The sequence below is a fragment of the Ctenopharyngodon idella genome, chromosome 8 (genome assembly GCF_019924925.1).
Source record: "Ctenopharyngodon idella isolate HZGC_01 chromosome 8, HZGC01, whole genome shotgun sequence".
NCBI lineage: Eukaryota > Metazoa > Chordata > Actinopteri > Cypriniformes > Xenocyprididae > Ctenopharyngodon > Ctenopharyngodon idella.
The window spans coordinates 2,008,996-2,030,028 of NC_067227.1; the positions used below are offsets into that span (position 1 = coordinate 2,008,996).

At 36.8% G+C, this 21,033-nt stretch overlaps 1 protein-coding gene across 1 annotated transcript; it reads left to right on the forward strand.

Moving 5' to 3' along the window:
* Positions 1 to 1,074: 1,074 nt before the first annotated feature.
* Positions 1,075 to 20,421, forward strand: npy8br (neuropeptide Y receptor Y8b). Its single transcript, XM_051904298.1, has 2 exons — positions 1,075 to 1,368; positions 14,049 to 20,421. Exon 2 carries the CDS (start codon positions 14,242 to 14,244, stop codon positions 15,373 to 15,375), a length of 1,134 nt encoding a protein of 377 aa, XP_051760258.1. The 5' UTR covers positions 1,075 to 1,368; positions 14,049 to 14,241; the 3' UTR covers positions 15,376 to 20,421.
* The last annotated feature ends 612 nt before the right edge of the window (positions 20,422 to 21,033 follow it).

Sequence of the window (21,033 nt, forward strand, 5' to 3'; positions counted from 1 at the left end):
CTTATCAGCCATCATTCCCTTTGATTGAATAGTACAAGTGGGGGTTAGGACTATTTTTCTTTAACCGCAAAAGATGTTGATGTTCTACTTGGCAAAATAAACCTTTGCCCTGTGACCAAGAGGAACATTACCACCATGTAATAGCTTCAAGTGATGAATCAACACTGCGGCCCCAAGCAACGTCACTATCTCTCACATTTGTAGGTTGAAAAATATGAAATTTAAAGATTTAAATGTAGGTGCAGAGTGCAGTCCGACTACTTAGTAGTGGTCTGTGAATGGAAAAACAACATCACTTGGAAATGTCAATTACAAGAGCACCAGGTAGGTCCAGATAAAACCTGCAGAACAGATTAAACATTTGAACAAGAAGAGGCACTATATGGATTGTTCCAGAAACCACAGTGTGTGTTTAATGACACTGCTCTAATAGAAGTGTGCCTCTAATGAGAATGTGCAATACATTTCTTTGAAGTCTCAAGAATAATTGTGCCTTAATGTGGTTCTTTATAGGACTTTTAATATCTTAGCAGAATGAAGACATGTAATACACTGCAGTAGATGAGCAGAAAAATATTGAGCTTTTTATAACATTTTGTTTTAATTTTTGAGTTGTGAAAAATGCAAAACCTTTCCAGTTAAGAAGCCATCCATTATTCTTAGTATAAATGACTAAGCTGTCATAAAATCAACCATTTAAGTCAACCATTAAAAAAATAAATTATGTTTGCACACAGTGCTTTTAAAGTATACAGTTCACTGAACCCATTATTGACATCTGTTACATAACTGTTACTTTGATTATACCTTTCAACATTTTTTAATTCAAATAATTATTGACCACATATCCAAAATAATAGAACATTTGGGAACCGAAACTGTTGTTAGGTGGACTATCACTTTAAAAGCTCAAAAGCTTAATAAACAGTGAAGCATGGATGACACTTTTCCTAAATTTATGAGAAGTCCTTACTGTGTAAAACACGAACACTCTTTTTGATGACACCTTTTTCAACAGATCACTGTGTGCTAAAACAGAGGGCTGCAGTTTCAGTGTGGGATTTAATTAGGAAAAAGATTTTGAAGGCAATATAATTGGAACGTTTTTCAGTGCCTATTATTATTTATAACATATGGGTCTCTGGTGAAGTCAATGTCAACAGATACACCGCCGCGATCGAGTCCATGTGCGAGCGAGTCTCTCTCGCGCTCGATTTCTGAAGGCACCTCCTTCTTGCGCCTCAGGTTTGCTTGATAAACCTCAGCTCCTCAAACCACCAGTTACTCCTGCACAGGAGAGAACAGTACATCTGAAAGCGCCGTATCGAGCTACAGTCACGGACACAGGGTTTGCGCCAGTCATACACGGTAAGATGCGCGTGAGCAGAGTTTCACAATGGGTTTTAATTAGGGGAACTTAGCGAAACATTTAGCGTATTTGTTTCTTGGTAAAATGATCTTTACAGTGTGGCATTAGGGATTCAGCCTCCTTCATTTATGGATGCAGAAGGTCGGAAAGCTCTTGCATACTTTCGAAGTCGTACGTGACATTGGAGACTCCGACGATGTTCGGTTCAGATCGGATCAATTGTTCAGTCCTGTCAGTAGGCATGATCATGGTTATGATCATCTGTTTGCGTTCTATTCTATTCTATTCTATTCTATTCTATTCTATTCTCCTGCACTGCTTTATTCTGTTATTTTCTATATTGAAAAATGTTGGTCTCTTATGGTGTTCTCCTATTATATTGTCACATTCTATTCTATTCTATTCTATTCTATTCTATTCTATTCTATTCTACTGCTCTGATCTGTTACTATTTGTTTTATTCTATTCTGTTCTGTTCTGTTCTATTCTACTCTGTTCTGTTCTATTCAGTTTATGTTTTGCGTGTGTGTGTACCTGGTATTCTCTACATTATGGGGACCAAATGTCTTTTTTTTTTTTGTGGTCCCCATGAGGAAAACAGCTTATAAATCATACGAAATGAAGATATATTTTATTTTATTTTATGTTTTGGGAAATGTAAAAATGTATAAAGTTTTCTGTGATGGGCAAGTTTAAGAGTAGGGTTAGGAGATTTGTACAGTATAAAAATCAGTCCCCATAAATGCATTTTTTGGGCATGATTGATCATAGTTCAGATATGCATATTAGCTTTATTAGCAAAGTATGTTGATCAAATTAATTACTACGTCATCTCATTCTCATTCAAAACAGAAAAGATATCTCCGTACACCAGAATGTGCTACGGTCACGTAGCCATTATTCATGCTTTTGCATTTATTACTGTGGAAATATGTAAATATCTTTCTCATCTCAAGCTAATGGCTCTTTCAGTAAGAGCCAGCCTCTTAACACAAGTGCTTGGCTCTGAAAAAACACACCAAGTCATTTCCACCATTTGAATGTTATGAATGCTGGATATTCATAACTGGTTTGCTGTGCTCATTATAATTGGGCTGTGTTTCTCTGTTTCTCTAACGTCATAAATGCCTAACAACCCAAGGAATCAAAGACAGATGCAAACGGTGAAGCATTGATTCACACGCGCTGTCTTCACACTCGCTGGTGAAATGGGCAAGCGCTGCTTTTTCATTATAAATGTTGTTTCACACTCAACTCATTATCGCCCGCCAAAGACATGCAAACTAAAGACACCTGTTACATAAGCGGTATAAAGTTATAAATAAGTGCATGAGGAACAAATGCCAGCTATATCTTCTGATGTTAGCTTAAGACTGACTGCAGATCAGATCAGCTTTGGCAAGGTTTGACGATTCGCTGTGTTTGCTTATTACTACAAAAATACTAGTTTATGTAAGTACTAGTGTTCTAGTTTCATAATACAGGTTTTGGAGGTCTTCGCAGACAAAAGTTTTCTGTAAAACAGGTGGCATGACAAAGAAAAATGTCTTCTCATTTCATATGGTTTATCATGATCTTATTTTGCCTCATAAAAATAAGCATATGCAGCCAGATTCATAAGTCATCTCAGTATGTGCATCATCTCAAGAATTCTTTCTTTTTTGAAAACTTTGGGAAACCAGTTTTTATTATCTGATCTCTTGTGACCTGTAATGAATATTCTTAAAAAATGATATTCAAGTAATATTGGAGTTTGGTTTCTGAGGTCTGGAACGGTTTAACTCTTGTCTTAAGTCTAAGTCTTGTCCTGTCCTTTAGGTTTTTTATTACTGACTTGATGTGCATAAATATTGGTTATAGAGAGGTAGTAGCTGTCGGTTTTAGTATCAAAATAAGGTCTATTAGCCTTACTGCTAGTATTCTATTTCTGAGAAAACTAAGATGCTATAAAAGTCTGAAAGTGAGATGGCTGACAGAGTGCACTCATGAAACACCTTTCATCTTTGACACGTTCAGTTGATGTCTGCCTCTCTGATCTAAAACTAGTTTCTCTCTCTCTTATCATGGTGAACAGTAAGATTTGGGAAGAGGAAGGAGAACAGCAGCACTGAAGGAATTTTTATAAATTCTTTGTATAATAAAGTGAATAAACTCAAGTGAGAGTTTGATCAAGTTTACAAGCATCCAAGGTCAAAAACACAGATTTTCTCATAACATCCATTGCAGCATCAGCTCTTCTCTCACAGTGTCTGAAATGGTTTGATAAAGGATTCAGTCTCTCTAAGCCCCTCCTTTCTGAGAGCTTGCTCTGCTCTGATTGGCCAGATGGCCCAGTCTCTTGTGATTGGTCGACCGCTTACAGCTCGTGTCGGAAACCAAACAGCCATTATCTGAATTTCAGCTCTGGATCTTCCTCAGCACTTGATAGGCGGTGATATGAACAGTAATGATGGCATCAGTTTTACCGTATCTATTCCAGCGTGAGTCCTCATTCTTTGGAAGTGCATCAAAGTGGATTTGCTTTCGCAGTAGAAAACAGCATTTTTTTTAAACTCTTCCAGTCTCAGCTACAACTACAGTGTTTGAGGGTCAAAGTAGACGTTGTTCACGAGCAGCCAATGAAGACCATATTATGCACATTTATTACAAACCTACATAGGTTTGAGCAGACTGGAATTACTGACGACTTGTTTCAGGCAGTTCAGAATCATTTCTTTCTTTTAAAAGACAATAACTATATTTGCCATGCACTTTGATCATTCACAAAAAGCTATATTACACACTACATGAAAGGTCATATCTGAAAAAGCATAACAGGGGCAATTTAAAGTCCCCCTGTGGTGAAAATCAAGTTTTTAATGTTGTTTATATGTCTATGTGGTGTTTTAATATGCTGTAAGACAAACCATGTGCAACCATGAGCAAGGGTGTTGAGTTACATTCAAGTCCCACTGTAGTCAATAATTTTATCCCTTAAAACTCATCTTTGATCACCAAAATGACACATTTAAACATTTTTTCCTGTGAAAAAAAAAATCTTCATGCCTTAAAATAGCTTGAATGTAACTCTACACCCTTGCTTCATTTAATATACGCGGATCTATGAATATGCTAATTAGCCCGGCCTCCACTCACTCACATGAGCTCAGAGATCCACTCGGTCAACTTACTGAGGTAAACACTGCACAATGGTATCGCTTTACAACATCAGACACATGATGGTAATATGATTAGCCTTTTGCTTGACTACATTATCAAACAGCTGCTAATAATGTGTTGCTAATGTTACACAAACCATGTTCCCGTTCGCAAGTCAGACAGCTGCTTTTTGTAAAAATAGCATCCTTTGAAACGCTTTAACAACTCAGAAGATAAGTGGGGTATAACCTGGCTTCTCTTTAGCCTCCTGCTTCAGAGCGGTCAAAGTTAATGATATGCTAAAGCCCACCGGCACATTGACGTGATTGGTTACAAGGTAGTTTGTGATGTCAGAAACACCAGCGCAGGTTTGAGACTGTATTTTTTCACTGCAGTATTTAAAGAGAAAATACTCAGTAATGGTGTTGACTGATGAATTTGCACATGGTTTGTCTTAAAGCATATTAAAAACACCACATAGACATATAAACAACTTGATTTTCACCACAGGGGGACTAATATTTTTTATGTGTTTATTACTGTTTTATCAATTTATTATTCATTTTACATAATATTATGTAATTTATACGTTAATTGTAGTTATTTAATATAATTGTTTATTTTAAATATTTCTTTTTCATTTGAACTGTTGTTTGTTTTAAATCGGTCAAAATCCTAAAACTCTCCAGGATCAAGGACAAAATCCCAGATGTTAGCAGTGTCACATTTCTGAACCCCACTGTTTAGTAAAGCTCATGCTGTTTTTCTTCTAAATAAATGCTCAGCAGGCACAGAGACATGTTTAAACTTGCTGTATTTGAATGCAAATCATGATTTTACCCTTTACAATATAAAACAACTAATGACTTTCTGTCCACACATCACAGCACGCCACTGTTCATTAACTTTAATAAAACATGCATGTTTTTCATTTGACTGGAGCCCTGTAGGTTGTGCCACATCTGAGAACTATCAAAGCTACAGCTCATCTTGGATCCCTCCTGCTATCACAGGATGTGTTTGCCTGTGGCAAGCTCTGTTATAAATATAGGCGCTCTTTGCGTTATGCATGCTGATGCACAGGTTTTTGAAGCTTGAGTGTTGGCAAAAAAGTTGTGGCATGTTTTCCATACAGCAATTCTGAAAGAACAGGCATTGTCACTTCTCTCTCCAAACACACACCAGGTACAATTAAGTTTCAGAAAGATAGGCATGGCTTGTGGTAACGTATTACAAGTAGGCATCGCTGAGTTTCAGCACTACTTCATTTTTCTTTCTTAGTCATGAACTCACGCAGCACCTCTTAAAAATTCATACCTGCACTTCTGGCAAAACAGAAGTCTACAGTCAACAGGGACCTGCAGTTTTAGCTGTTCTCAGCTACTGCGCCAGCAAAGCCCCGAATGAGCTGAGAGTCCTGCTAGGAAATTCATCTTCAGGTTGTTTTTGGGAGCACGGCAGCTGGTTTCTAACAAAGAGATCTATAATACCTGGAGAGATCCGTTAGCATTCTCATACATTTCAATGCAAGTTGTTCGACTGGCACAGAACCCCTGGAAGTATGAGCTAAAAAATCTGCCATCTTCTTTCAGAACTTTTTAAGCCAAAATCACCTGTGCTCTAACTGTGAGTACTTACATATGCCAGGAAAATGATGGCCCCCCTCTCCAAAACGAAGCAGGCACTTGTAAAACATCTGCTATAATGGAACATTAACAATATACACCGATCAGGCATAACATTACGAGCACTGACAGGTGAAGTGAATAACACTGATTATCTCGACACCTGTTAGTGGGTGGGATATATTAGGCAGCAAGTGAACATTTTGTCCTCAAAGTTGATGTGTTAGAAGCAGGAAAAATGGACAAGCGTAAGGATTTGAGCGAGTTTGACAAGGACCAAATTGTGATGGCTAGACGACTGGGTCAGAGCATCTCCAAAACTGCAGCTCTTGTGGGGTGTTCCCGGTCTGTAGTGGTCAGTATCCATCAAAAGTGCTCCAAGGAAGGAACAGTGGTGAACCGGCGACAGGGTCATGGGCGGCCAAGGCTCATTGATGCACGTGGGGAGCGAAGGCTGGCCCGTGTGGTCCGACAGACAAGCGACTGTAGCTCAAATTGCTCAAGAAGTTAATGCTGGTTCTAATAGAAATGTGTCAGAGTAATGGTCAAACCAGATGTAGTTACGAAAGCCTTGAACTGTAAAAAAGTGCATTCACTCTATTTTTTTTTTTTTTATCAGATAGGTCTTCGATAGTTACGTCTACCAGAAGGTGCTACACCATAACAGATACAGCCAATATCCAGCTAGGTCCACCTAGAAACCAGCTAACAGATTAAGCTTACTGATACCTCCATGTTACAGGTGTCTGAAATAAGTCAACAGCATATCTGGGCTGACCAGAGCTCTCTTTCCCTCCATGTTGTCTATTTGAAAATGGAGGAGTCATGGAGACCGATTTGAGAGCTCTGTGGGGAAGTTGTTTTTGAGGTTTTAACCTTTATGTGTGCAAGCAATGGTGCTTCATGCGCTCTTTGTCTCAGATATTGAACAGAGTATCTCTGCTTCATTTCGACACACTGTCACAGGAGGAGATTCATTGGCAGAGTCTACAGAATCCTAATTGAAAACAATCAGTGTCCTTTAGGGAGGGGCGGTTAGAGATGGGGCAATAATGAGCTTTATTACCACTTATCAGCCGTATGTGAGGCACATCTGGGCTGAGACTCTGTGATTGATTTACTGTCACTTGTAAGTAAACTGCAATAACCCTTTGGGATCTATGTTAATTACACTTAAGCTAGTTATTTCTATTTAGATGGATTCTTCAATAAAGGGCTGATGGTGCATTTCTTCAAGGGAATGATGAAAATTGCGCCCTCGTTTTTTCTTCTCCAAAAGAATCTTCACGCTGCTCAATTCCATGATCATTAATGACCAAATCATTTATTAAATAATGCTGTTGCTATCCCTTGTGAAAAGAAGTGTACTCAATACAATTTAAAGACACTTAAAATCTTTAAAGTATATATGTATATATATATATATATATATATATATATAAACTGTTCTTGCAGATAATATACCATTAATGAAATAAAAGGCCACTTGAAGAGAGTACACTCTCATGAATGTTTCTCAACACACTTAAGTACTTTTTTAAAAAGTGCACTTTGTAATAATTTCAAATTAAAAGTTTTTCTTTAATGCACGTTTTAATGAAGTACACTTATTTTGATGTGGACTAACATACTAAAGCACATGTAAAATACGTGATTATCATTTTAACTGTAGTATGTTGTTTGATATTACGTTTAAAGTTAATATATTTTAAATGTCCACTGTAAAACATTTTCAGCTGTTAAATTTAGAAGTTAACTCAACTAAACATAAGTTAACTCAGCTTGAAGATACTCTTTGTTTTAACTCACAAATAGTCAAGACAATGCATTATTTTAAGTTTAAATTTTAACTTAAAGTAATGCGTTGTCTTGGCTATTTTTGAGTTGAAACAAAGCTTATTTTCAAGTTGAGTTAACTCACATTTTTAAGGCAGCAGGTGAACTTACATTTCTAAGTTTAACCAGCTGAAAATGTTTTACAGTGTACTAAATTGCAACTTCCTCATTACAAATGTGTAATTACAAATATATTTAAATACGTGATACACAAGTTTCAATAGAAATGACACAGATGTATATTTTAGTTTACCACTGAATGTCAGTCAATTCGGCAGCACACTTTTACCATATTTCAAACACAAACATGAAACTACATTGAAAGATATACTTAAGTTCTACTGAAGTATGTCAAAAAAGCACTAAGTTAAACTAATTGCATTAAATATAAATTTAAACTATAATACATTTTCATTTAATTGTAAATAACATGCAATCAAGTGTATGAAAACATTACACTCATTTCACACTTAAGTATAGTCACGGTTATGTTCTGTTATGTAGACTTTTATTTTGACATTCTGTTTTGTTTCCATTAGTTCCTGTTTCTACGTTCTGTTTAGTTTCGGATTCCATATTTACTCATTACGCCCATGTTAGTTTCCCTAGTTACCCATTACTTTCACTTGTGTCTCATTAAGGCTGTGTCCGAAAGCTGAAAAATGTTGCTTCGGCAGGCAGGATACAGCGGTAAGAAGAAACCAAGGCTCATCCAAATGCAATGATTGTGTCACTATGAAGATACCTTCATCTGATCGATTTTTGAAGGCAGTGTAGATGTTCCTTCACTGCCTTTGATATCTCACAATCTTGGGCTTTCCATTCTGTGACACTTGAGCTAAAAAAAAATATGGCGTCTTAAAGTTGCAGCTGATGATCAGTTTGTGTGTAAATGTAAATTTTTTTTACCTACTTTTTCCACTTTTGATGCCCTTTCTACCAAAAAAATTAGCATTGGAGAAATTCAATATTCACTTAGTTATCACCAAAGCACCCTCTATTTTGTTGTAGATCATTATAATTCTATGACATCCCACCCTGCAAAAACTCATGCAAAAACCCTGCAAAAACTCCCCCCCCCAACCATAATATAAAAAAATTATATTATACGATTATATTCATTTGCATAAACCGACTAACATGGGATCATTCATTTACTAGTATTCGTGTGCCGAAAGTGAAAGTGTTGTAGTTGAGTGTGATGAAAAAACAGGCGAGGGTCTCCACAAAATCCGAACGAAAGTGGTCACAGAAGATGTATTTGAAACGCGTGATAATACCTGGTGTAACGGTGGTGTAATGTGTCTTGGCATTCCGGGATATTGTATATAACTTGCGCCTGTCAGGGAGCAGCTATCAATATGCAGGAGACTCCCGGACCTTCTGGGAGAAGTGGCATGTCTGTGTTACGCTGCCTCAGAAGTCTGTCAGAAATCAGTTTCATTGCATCATGCATCCAAGCTTTATAATGGCAGTGAGCGGGATCAATGAGTATGAAGCTGAAGAAAGTGCCTCCATCCACATCCATCCATCATAAACATACTCCACACGGCTTCAGGGGGTTAATAAAGGCCTTCTGAAGCGAAGCGATGTGTTTGTGTAAGAAAAATATCCATATTTAACATGTTATGAAGTTAAATATCTAGCCTTTCGTATAATGCTTACGAAGAAAGTGTAAAACTTTCACAGTTCAAAAAGCTTATGCTACATCCTACACCTTCCCTATTCAACTTACGGAAAAAGCGTAACTGACGCGACGCCAGTTCCATTTGTTTCGTAACTTAAATACGGAAGGCGGTCTGGCGGAAGCTAGATATTTTACTTCATAACTTGTTAAATATGGATATTTTTCTTACACAAATGCATCGCTTCGCTTCAGAAGGACTGTATTAACCCCCTGGAGCTGTGTGGAGTACGTTTATGATGGATGGATGTGGATGGAAGCACTTTCTTCAGCTCATCCTCGTGACCCCTGTTCACTGCTATTATAAAGCTCGGATGCATCAGGATATTTATTAATATAACTTTGATTGTGTTCATCAGAAAGAACAAAGTCATATACACCTAGGATGGATTGAGGGTGAGTAAAGCTTGGGCTACGTACACTGGATAACTGAATAAAGTATATGTAAAAAGTTGTCTCAGCCAATGGAACCGCTTTGGCGTCCAACAGGGAAACGACTCGGCAGAGGGAGAGAATAAACACCGGCCTCAGCGTGTGTGTGGATTCAATGAAAAAAGCATTCTCAAAAGTCTGCAATCATAAATCAATTTAAATGTACATAATCTAATGAATTATTCATTAATGCCAATCACAGCTATTATTGTTATGGTGATTATGTAATCTCTCAAGCTTTATGCAATAATTGCCTCTGGTGTCTGCTGTTAAATGTCATTTGGCTGTTTGAATGCAGAATTACGCTCTTAATGCATTATTTCTCTCCTGTCCAATCAAAGCCTCGGGTCATTTGTTTAAATCAGGGATGTTTCCCTGATTTAAAATACTTTGTCCAGTAGGGTGTCTCATTTGTAATTTTAACTTTTAAAGACTGCTAATGAGTGTGCCCTTTTTTCCAGCGGTCATGCAGTGAAGAGTAGACTCGGAGAAGGACTGTGAGAACTAACGAGACCGTTTCTTTTGCAATTCTGTTTGCTGCAGTTTAGGTTGTTAATTGTTTGGAATATTCATATTGTTTAAAATAATGTATTTACTATGTTTGGCTAAGTATTTTCTCAGCCAAATGAGAGACAGGGCAAACCGAATGGATTTATTCTTCTCCGTAGCTGTATGTATTTGAGCTGTACTGAAGTCTCACTCTGGCTTGAGGAAATCAGATGGGTTTAACGCAGCAGGATTCTGCTCATAATTAGATTCCCATTGTTAAACCTCACTGGGTTATTCATCACCTGCCAGTGTGCTTATACGTGCAGGCTCAGTAACTATTACTGCAAAGCCAGAGCACTTTAAGAAATCATCAAGAAAAAATGTGTGAGACAGATGGAGAGAAGGAGTGCTGCTGCAAGTGCTGCTTTAATTATCAGGTTTTCTGCTCACATTTTTTGACAGAGTTTACCAGTACTGGATGTATGTTTTTTATGCCCTTGTGCAAGTATAGGGAAAAGACTTTTGGATCAACAAGTGTTGCTCAATGGCACTTTGGTGCAGTGGGGATTGAACGTTAGCATCCCTGAGCTTCAGTCTCTACACCATCCCTGCGCTTCCAGAAGAGTTTCGTAACAAAGTTGTATAACATCACGTAATCATCTCTAGTCTGTTCCAGTTCTGTGTCAGTTACTGAGGATGCACCAATAAAGATTATTATTATATAGTTGCTTATTTTTAATGTTCTAAACAATAACTGATCTGATGGCTGATATTATACATTGAATAAATATTGTTTAATATTATTATTCATAATTTATAGCCTGCTTTTAAGAGAAATGTAACATTTTTACAATTTCCCAATTTTTCTGTTTTTTTTTTTTTGTTAGTACACAATATATGATGCTTTTTTTTTCTCACATCACAATAAACATTAAATAAGCAAACTACATTAAACATTGACTTAACATTGATTAAACGTTTTTAGTTTTATTATTATAGCTATTTGTTTTTTAACATATTATAGCTAATTTAGCTTTTGTTTATGGTGAAATGAAAGGGTTAGTTCACCCAAAAATCCAACCTGGTCTCATGGAAAGATGTACCTGTGGGAACGTTTTCACTAGTCGCAAAAATATGTACCAATACGTACATATCACTGCAGTTTCCAACAGAAATTAACGCTAGAGGCAGTAAAACGGCAAGCGCTTTTAATCGTTTTCATACACAGTTACGATTACAGGGTCAGATTATGGATTAATAAAGTTATGTTATGACTTCAAAACGCTTTTTACCACAGTGCACGATTTGTAAACGAATATATTTTGGACTTGGCATTGCTTAACCGGCTCCATATGTTTCACTTTTCTGACATAAGCTTGCTTGGTAGCTCAGCTGATACGGCGTTGTACTTAGGACGAGGGAAGCCTTGAATCGGGTGAAAAATGAGTCTCGGTAAAAGAGCTCAAAGATGAGAGATCAAAACAAGCTAAAACGACACAATTACGGATGCTTTTTATGTCACATTTGCTTTTGTTAACACTATCGGGTAGGTTTAGGTGTAGTGTTGGTGGTACGTTATTTTAAAACATAATGGAGCATTACATTTTTAGCGCCACTCAGACATTTCACATTGAAACTGCAGTTATATGTACGTATTAGTACGTATTTTGCGTATTTTCCCACGGGTACGTTTTTCTAATGAGACCAGGCTCAAAAATGAAATTTCTGTCATTAATTACTCACCCTCATGTCGTTCCACACCTGTAAGACCTTCGTTCATCTTCTGAACACAAATTAAGATTTTTTTGATGAAATCCGAGAGGTTTTTTGTCTCCCATAGAAAGCAACGTAATTACCATCATTTAAGGTCCAGAGAAGTAGTAAAGACATCGTAAAGACAGTGGTTCAGCCTTAATGTTATGAATAAAGTTGTTATTGTTGAATAAAGTTATTTTTGTTTTGTTTTTGCACACAAAAAGTATTCTCGTCGCTTCATAACATTAAGGTTGAACCACTGCAGTCATGTCGACTGTTTTAACGATGTCTTTACTACTTCTCTGGACCTTGAATGTGGTGATTTCGTTGCTTTCTATGAGAGATTAAAAAAAAAAAAAATCTTAATTTGTGTTCAGAAGATGAACGAAGGTCTTACGGGTGTGGAACGACATGAGGGTGAGTAATAAATGACAGAATTTTCATTTTTGGGTGAACTAATGCTGCCTTCATGTAAATTTGATAATTCCCACTTATGAAGTCGTGATTATGAGCTCATCGCATTGTGATGGGTGTTCATGTGCAATTTTTACCTAAGAAACTCGTATTTATGATAATTCTGAGAGCATGTGAAGGCAGCAAGAAAATATAGGATTAAAATATCTAAGAAAATAAATTGATTAAATATGGCCTTTATAATAAATAATCTTTTATTTTGTATGCTTTTTTTGCCCATGGGATAAGAAATATTTTTGATTAATATTAAATCAAAATTTAAGGTTTGAGTCAAACTATAAATATAATTTGAACAAATAAAAAAATAATAAATTTGGCTGTAAACAATAAGACTTTTTTTTTTTTTTTTTTTTAAGTTTGTAAGTAAAATGTTTTTCCTATATAGATACAAGTCAAAGCATATTCATGTTGTTGTGTTGTCTGGATATGATTTCTCTCTAGTCGAGTTACTGAACCGAGTGTCTGTTATTATAACAATGTTGATGTTTATATTTTTTTCACTGTTGCTACATTAAAAATTCATGACACAAGCTGCAATCAGAATTAAAATTTATGAGGCTTTTTTTTGCTTGCTTGTGCCATTTTTGGGGTGTTAGATAGACTGCCCAAAAAAAGAGATTTACCAGAGAATGTTTCATAATTCACTACTTTGGTGTTGTATGTGCTGAATACAAAGAGGGAGATGAAGAGAATACGTTAAAGTAATGAAACGACTAGAGTCAAAAAGAGCAGAACAAAAGAAATATCAAAGAAGAGAACAAGACGACTCTGTCTGTCCCATTTCTCTATAATAAGTATATTTTTTTGAACAGAAAGATAAGCACTCAGCTTTGCTTTTAACACGGATCACTTGAAAAGGTCTAGATTTTGTTTGCGTTTATGACAATGTGTTTCTCAGTTTTATGTGACTGTACGAGACAAGGACGTCATGCGCCTATTTTTAGCATCTTGGTGTGTGTGTGTGTTTGAGTGAAATGAGGGGTGGGTAGATGATGTAACGTGATTGGACTGACCAAATGTAGACTTTTTATGCAACAGCATTTTAGAAGAACAGTTATGTTTTGTTTGTTTTTACCTATAATAATCACAAATTTCTCTTTTTGGATGTGCATTCAAAATATCTGAGGGAGCAAATGCCCCAGTTTGAATGAATCCGAGTGGGGGGATTTCATATTGTTGTCATGTTTTACAACTTTGGTTTTTCTTCTGATCTTGAAAGCTATTTTTTTTATCCTTCTGTCCACAGGTTTCACAGATCGTCAGTTCTGTGGTATGCCAGAAAACAAGATGAGACAACTCGGAAACTAAAAGGAAATTGGTGTTGGGAAGGAGCAGTCTTACGCTGGACAATTCCACTTCATTTTCTCACTTCCCCGGAGATTAAGCCAGACAGAGCAGTCATCATACATTTCAAGAGACACAACTGCAACTGAGCAGCGATGGAGCGGTCTCATCTGAACAACAGCTCTGGGTCTTGGTTATTAGAGGATCCCGTCTGTCCAACCTCTCTCAGCAGCACCACCTTCCTTATTGTAGCATACAGCACCATGTTAGCGGTGGGCCTGGTGGGCAACACTTGCCTGGTCTTAGTCATCACGCGACAGAAAGAGATGCGCAACGTGACCAACATCTTCATCGTCAACCTCTCATGCTCCGATATCCTTGTTTGCCTGGTGTGTTTGCCGGTCACCATTATCTACACCCTAATGGATCGATGGATTTTGGGCGAAGCTTTGTGTAAGGTGACGCCATTCGTCCAGTGTATGTCCGTCACAGTTTCGATTTTCTCCATGGTTCTCATCGCCTTGGAAAGACACCAGCTTATCATCCATCCCACCGGTTGGAAGCCAGTCGTCAGACACTCCTACCTGGCTGTAGCGGTTATCTGGATCGTAGCGTGTTTTATCTCCCTTCCGTTCCTTTCCTTCAACATCCTCACAAACTCGCCCTTCCACAACCTCAGTCTTCCCTTCAACCCCTTCAGCGATCACTTCATCTGCATAGAGCAGTGGCCGTCTGAGGGCAACCGGCTCACTTACACCACAACGCTGCTGCTGTGCCAGTACTGCTTACCGTTGGCGCTCATTCTAGTCTGCTATTTCCGCATATTCCTGCGTCTCAGCCGACGTAAAGACATGGTCGAAAGGGCTCGAGGTGGACGGCAGAAAAAGGCCAAAGGCTCAAAGCGAGTCAACGCCATGCTAGCCTCAATTGTAGCAGCTTTCGCCCTGTGTTGGCTCCCGCTGAATGTCTTCAACACGATTTTTGACTGGAACCACGAGGCCATTCCCGTATGCCAGCATGATGCTATTTTCTCAGCTTGTCACCTCACGGCCATGGCGTCGACATGTGTCAATCCAGTGATCTATGGATTCCTGAACAATAACTTCCAGAAGGAGCTGAAATCACTGCTTTCCAGATGCCGCTGCTGGGGGCCACCCGAGAGTTACGAGAGTTTCCCTTTGTCCACGGTCAGTACGGGCATTACTAAAGGCTCCATCCTGAGCAATGGCTCCACTAGCACTTACCAACCGCACAAGAAAAACAGTTTGGAACAGAAAGAGACCATTTAATGTACTAGAAGACAATGTACCTACATTTTTACGTTTCTTCAAGCACACAGAGATGGCTTGAGAACACTGCCAGCCAATCTGTGCAAGTTTCGTGACTGAATTAAAGGTTCAAAATCCCAATTTGGACAGTGAAAGTCTGTGATATTTCAAGATCTTGTTGCTTAAAGATGTCCACTTGTCTTCTTTAAACATGGAAATGGTCTTAAACAAATAAGGAATGGATTATTGTAGCTGGGATCTGCAGATAAGGACTAAGTAAATTGTGTTGATGTTTTAACCACTGCTGAAATGGCCAATTAAACATGCTGGTGTTGTGCTCATTATATGGTGAGTTCTCAATGGCACAGAAAAGTATTTTCCCTATTTAAAGCAAGGTTCTCTCTCTGAGACGTTATAATGAAATACTGAGGGAAGGCCTTTTCTTCTCACTGTCTTTGTCCAGGTTAGGCCTGTGGAGGAAGTGTATGACTTAGTAACAGCAAAAGACATGAACTATTTAGGTTCTTGTCACTATTAAATGGATAATTCATCTAAAAATACACATTCTGTCATCATTTACTCACCCTTGTGTCATCTGTGTGACTTTCTTTCTGCTGTGGAACATAAAAGTAGATATTCTGAAGACCGTGGTTGTCGCTCTTTTCATGTAATTGCAATGAAAGGGGACTGAAGCTGTCAAAAAGGACAGAGAAGCACCATAAAAATAACCTAAACCTAGATCATATGACCTGTGTGCTTTGTTCCAAGTCTTCCGAAATCACACAATAACCTTGACATGAAAATTATGTCATTATCAACTGAAAATCTTCCCCGCAGTGAGCTGTTAATGACTCCAGATCCAGATCATTATGTTTTGCAAACGGATCAAACAGACTGCCATTTTGAACCTGATCAATGGATTCAGTGTAAACATCTGATTCAAAATAATGATTAGTTCTCTCCTGAACTCTTTGAACATGCTAAAGGAGAGCGTGGGTGGATGTTTCTCATCCAAAGCTATCACTTGGCTTCAGAAGACTTGAAATATAGCACATGACTCATATGGACCACTTTTCTGATACTTTTGTAGTACTTTGTTGTCCCTTTTGAAGCTTAAAAGCTTCAATCCAAATTCGTTGCAACTGCATGGAAAAAAACAACTGTTCTTTTTTTCTGTTTCATAAGGAAAGAAAGTAAATTGTATAGAAGCTTGTTTTTTGCAATGGAATAAAACAATTTAAAAGATAATTGTGACTTTTTTCCTCAAAATTACGAGTTTTAAAGTCCAATTCTGAGGGAAAAAAGACACGCAATTGAGACTTTATATGACTTTATAAAAGCCATATCACGCAATTCTGAGAAAAAAAGTCAGAATTGCCAGATAAAAAGGTCGTATTACCTTTTTTTTTATCTTTTATTCAGTGGCAGAAACAAGCTTCCATAAATTTTAATATGGAACAACATGAAGGTGACTAACTGGTGACAAAATTTTCATTTTTGTTCATTTTCAGCTATTTCTTTAAAGGAAGGTGCAGAACTAGCAATATGTGTATAATGTGTACATTTGAAACACATATAATAGTTATTTATAATAGTTATAATACAGCACCATGACTATATAAGCACATTGTGTCATTGATTAGGATTAGAATGCTATTTTTAAATTGATATGTACTATAATTTACACATTTTGTTGCTCTGTGTGACAGGTGTAATGTGTTTCACTGCTCTAAATGTTAGTCAATATAAATACGCTGTGTCCTCCTTTGCCAAAGCTATTCAAGTGAATTATAGATGAATTTCCTCATTTGCACTTTCACTGGACTGTGGCTCAAAACAAAAAGTGCATGCAAGTAATATCTGTAATGTGTATATGTGGCCAAAACATCATATCATTTTATTTAGTTATTAGAATAATAACACTTTGAAACACTCTGCAAATGTCAGATGTCTAGTCACATGTTGGAAATGATCGATCAACTTTATTTGAAGTTTCTGGATTAGTATTCCGGTCACTAATTTACAATTAAATTGGATTAAGTTTACTAAATTGCCACTTATCTTAGTGTACCCTTGTGAAAAAGAAGTGTGCTTAGAGGATTAGTTCACGTTCAAATGAAAATTACCCCAAGCTTTACTCACCCTCAAGCCATCCTAGGTGTATGTGACTTTCTTGTTTCTGACGAAGACAACTGGAGAAATATTAATAAATATCCTGACGCATCTGAGCTTTATAATGGCAGTTACAAAACGAGTATGAGCTGAAGAAAGTGTCGGAAGCTGGATATTTTACTTCATAACTTGTTAAATATGGATATTTTTTTTACACAAACGCATCGCTTCACTTCAGAAGGCCTTTATTAACCCCCCAGAGCCGTGTGGAGTACATTTATGATGGATGGATGTGGATGGAAGCACTTTCTTCAGCTCATACTCGTTTGGTAGCGCATTACTGCCATTATAAAGCTAGGATGCGTCAGGATATTTAATAATATTTCTCTGATTGTCTTTGTCAGAAAGAAGAAAGTCATATGCATCTAGGATGGCTTGAGGGTGAGTAAAGCTTGGGCTAATTTTCATTTGAAAGTGGTTAACTGTATTGAATGTGAACTTGCAATGTACTTTAAATTGTAAAAGTGTATTTTTAAACAACTGTACTTGCAGTTAATATCAATTAAACAAAAGGCCACTTAAGTGCACTTGAAGTATGCTTTCATGCTGTTTCTTAACATACTTAAATATACTTTTGAAAAGTGCACTTTGTAATGTCAAATTAGAGGTTTTGTTTTAAACTGGCTTTGTTTTAATCATCCCGAATCACCAAATTTACATTGTTTCAATAATTTTGCTGTGCTTTAAAGAAGTACACTTATTTTGATGTGTTGACTAACATACTAAAGCACATGTAAAGTACTTGATTATAATTTTAACTGTAGTATGTTAATTTAAACGTACTAAATTGTAACTTCATCGTTACAAATGTGTAATTACAAATATTTTAAATACATGACCTACAAATTTCAATAGAAATTACATTAAAGTATATTTCAGTTTACCATAAATGCTTATCAGTAAATTCAGCAGTAGTGTTTATATTTCAAAGACAATAGTATTTATGAAATTACATATAAAGATGTACTTAAGTCCTACATAAGTGGGTCAAGTAACACACCAAATTTAATATAAATGCAAATTATAATGTATTTTCATTTAATTCTAGTTAACATGCACTTAAGTGTCCGAAAACATTACATTCAGTTCACACTTAAGTCTAGGCCTACTATTTCCATAATAATTGCCTTTTTAAAGGTATGCTAAAGTGTTCTTTTTCACAAGGGTATACTTCGACATGGAACATTATACACTAATATCTTGCCACCCTTATGTTTTTACACTTATGAAATACTTTTGAAATGTCTGTTATCTGTCACTGTATTGTCAACCATAACATGCTGTTATTGCCCTGTCCCAAATGACAAGATCAACCCTCGCAGTCCACTTCATAGTCAATGTTTTGGCGACATAATGCCACATAAGCTGATAAAAAGTATAGCTTGCTGTGAAGGCTTCGCAAAACGACACATAGAAGGCACATTATATACACATGTGGCGCTCGAGTCCCGTACTAAATCATAAAACATGACAAATGTGACACCTCGACAAAATATTGTGCAAGCGAAGGCCACAAGACCACAGGGCCACGTTAAGTGCATCATTTGGGACAGGGCCTAAGTTCTCACTGATGATATCTAGCTTGATATTAATCAGATATTTTCTCTCTGTTACAGTTCAGACCCCAGAGAAACACTGCTCTTATTATTTATTAAGCAAAGCACTTGTCAAAACATAGCACTGAGAGCACATTGACTATAGCGTTTGTTCACTTTTGTCACATGCTGTATAGCTCTACACGCTTACTCTTTGTCTGAAATGGTCCATGTTGTTTTTAGGGCCTGACTGAATGGGAAGATTTATGCTTTAACTATACTAGCTTGAGTTTTCCAAAACGCATGGTTGCATTGAGAGTTTCTGAAGAGTGAAAGGCATTAATGTGTAGCCATAAAAACATTGTAACCATTCACCTGGAAAAGTTTAAACATTCAGTCACCATTTAAAAAGATATTTATGGTGTGATACCGTATATTTCAGCAGCACCAACTCTTAGTAGTTTTCCTCTCTCTCTCTCTCTCTTTCTCTCTCTCGGCTTTTCAAACATTGGAGGGTCAGTTATTGACTGGAAAGCCGACAATGTGGGAAGCCTATATTTCAGCAATACACCTTTAGAAAATTGCTTTGAGGTAATTATGTGAATCAATATATTTTTTTTCTCATTTTGCTGGCCACAATAGTGGAGTGTGCCTGAGGTCAGCTGGCTGTTTAGCGCATTAAGTTGGTATCTGGACTGCTCGCAATAAAGCATTTACAATAGACCTACCATAAACACAAAGTCACATACGCCAGATTTCCATTTGTGAGGCTGAAATATACAGTATAATAATGCTGTTTACAAACCCAGTGAAGTATTCGAAAATCACCTGGACAAATTACAGCTCTCAACTCTATACGCACCTAATTTTATATTATAACACAATACTAAATGTTCTTTTATATATCATTGAGCATTCACATCTGTATAATTTGATGTTCAGGACAAAGGAATGTGCCATACATAGCTTACAGAAACATACTCGACAAGATTTAGTGTCTTAAATCACGTTAAGTAGTTCTACATGATCTGGAATCAACAATAGAATATTATTTGACTCATTATGGCCTCATTTCATAAGGGGAACCAAAGTCCTATGAGTGTCATTTTATTTTCTAGTCAAGAAAATTCAATTAAAATTCTGCCAAGCATTTGCTTTGGTTTATGAAGAATAGATGGCCATCTAATGTTCTCTGAAGTATTCTCAACGGTGTAGTCATTTGTACATCATTCATGTCATTGGATATTTGGTAATGATGTACATATAAAAAGGACCAAAGTTTATATCGAACTTCTATTGATGTTTTTCCTCAATTCTTGAATGTATACTTTCATGTATATTAAAAATTTTAACCTCTCTATATCTTGCACTTCTTTTGTGTTTCTTAATGCATGTTACTCATTTCTGAGAGCAGCTGATGCTTAACTTTAAATATGCTTTAAGTTTTGATCTGTTCAGTTAATGTTTGTATATCTGCAACAGACACAGCACATAGAAAGGCACAGACAGCTGAGAGAGAGAACGAATCCCCATCGTATCTCACCATTAAGTGCCCTACAGTCTTTTGTCTCTTTGTAAATTTTTCTCCATGTTGGTATTAATAGAGGTTGTGTTAACTGATCTTAAGCCAGATTCACTTTTATCTTTCTCACACATAATAAATTATGACTGAAAGAAACTCAGGGCAGAGTCCAGAGATTATAGTCCAGAGATAATAATGAATTTCTCTGACATTATGACTGAGTACACAATGGTATAAATTTTGTCAGTCATGTCAGTCAACATTTAAATTAACTGCTTTTGTTCAAGCCAAGGAAAAAATATGATGGAATCAACCCAACGGCATTGGGTTAGACCAGTGGAAGTCATTAAATGCTTTAACAAAAGCTTAATAATGTAGAAGTTCTCACAAAATACTATTAAATGAACAGAACACAGATTATATTATGAATGACTATGTTCTTAAATATTT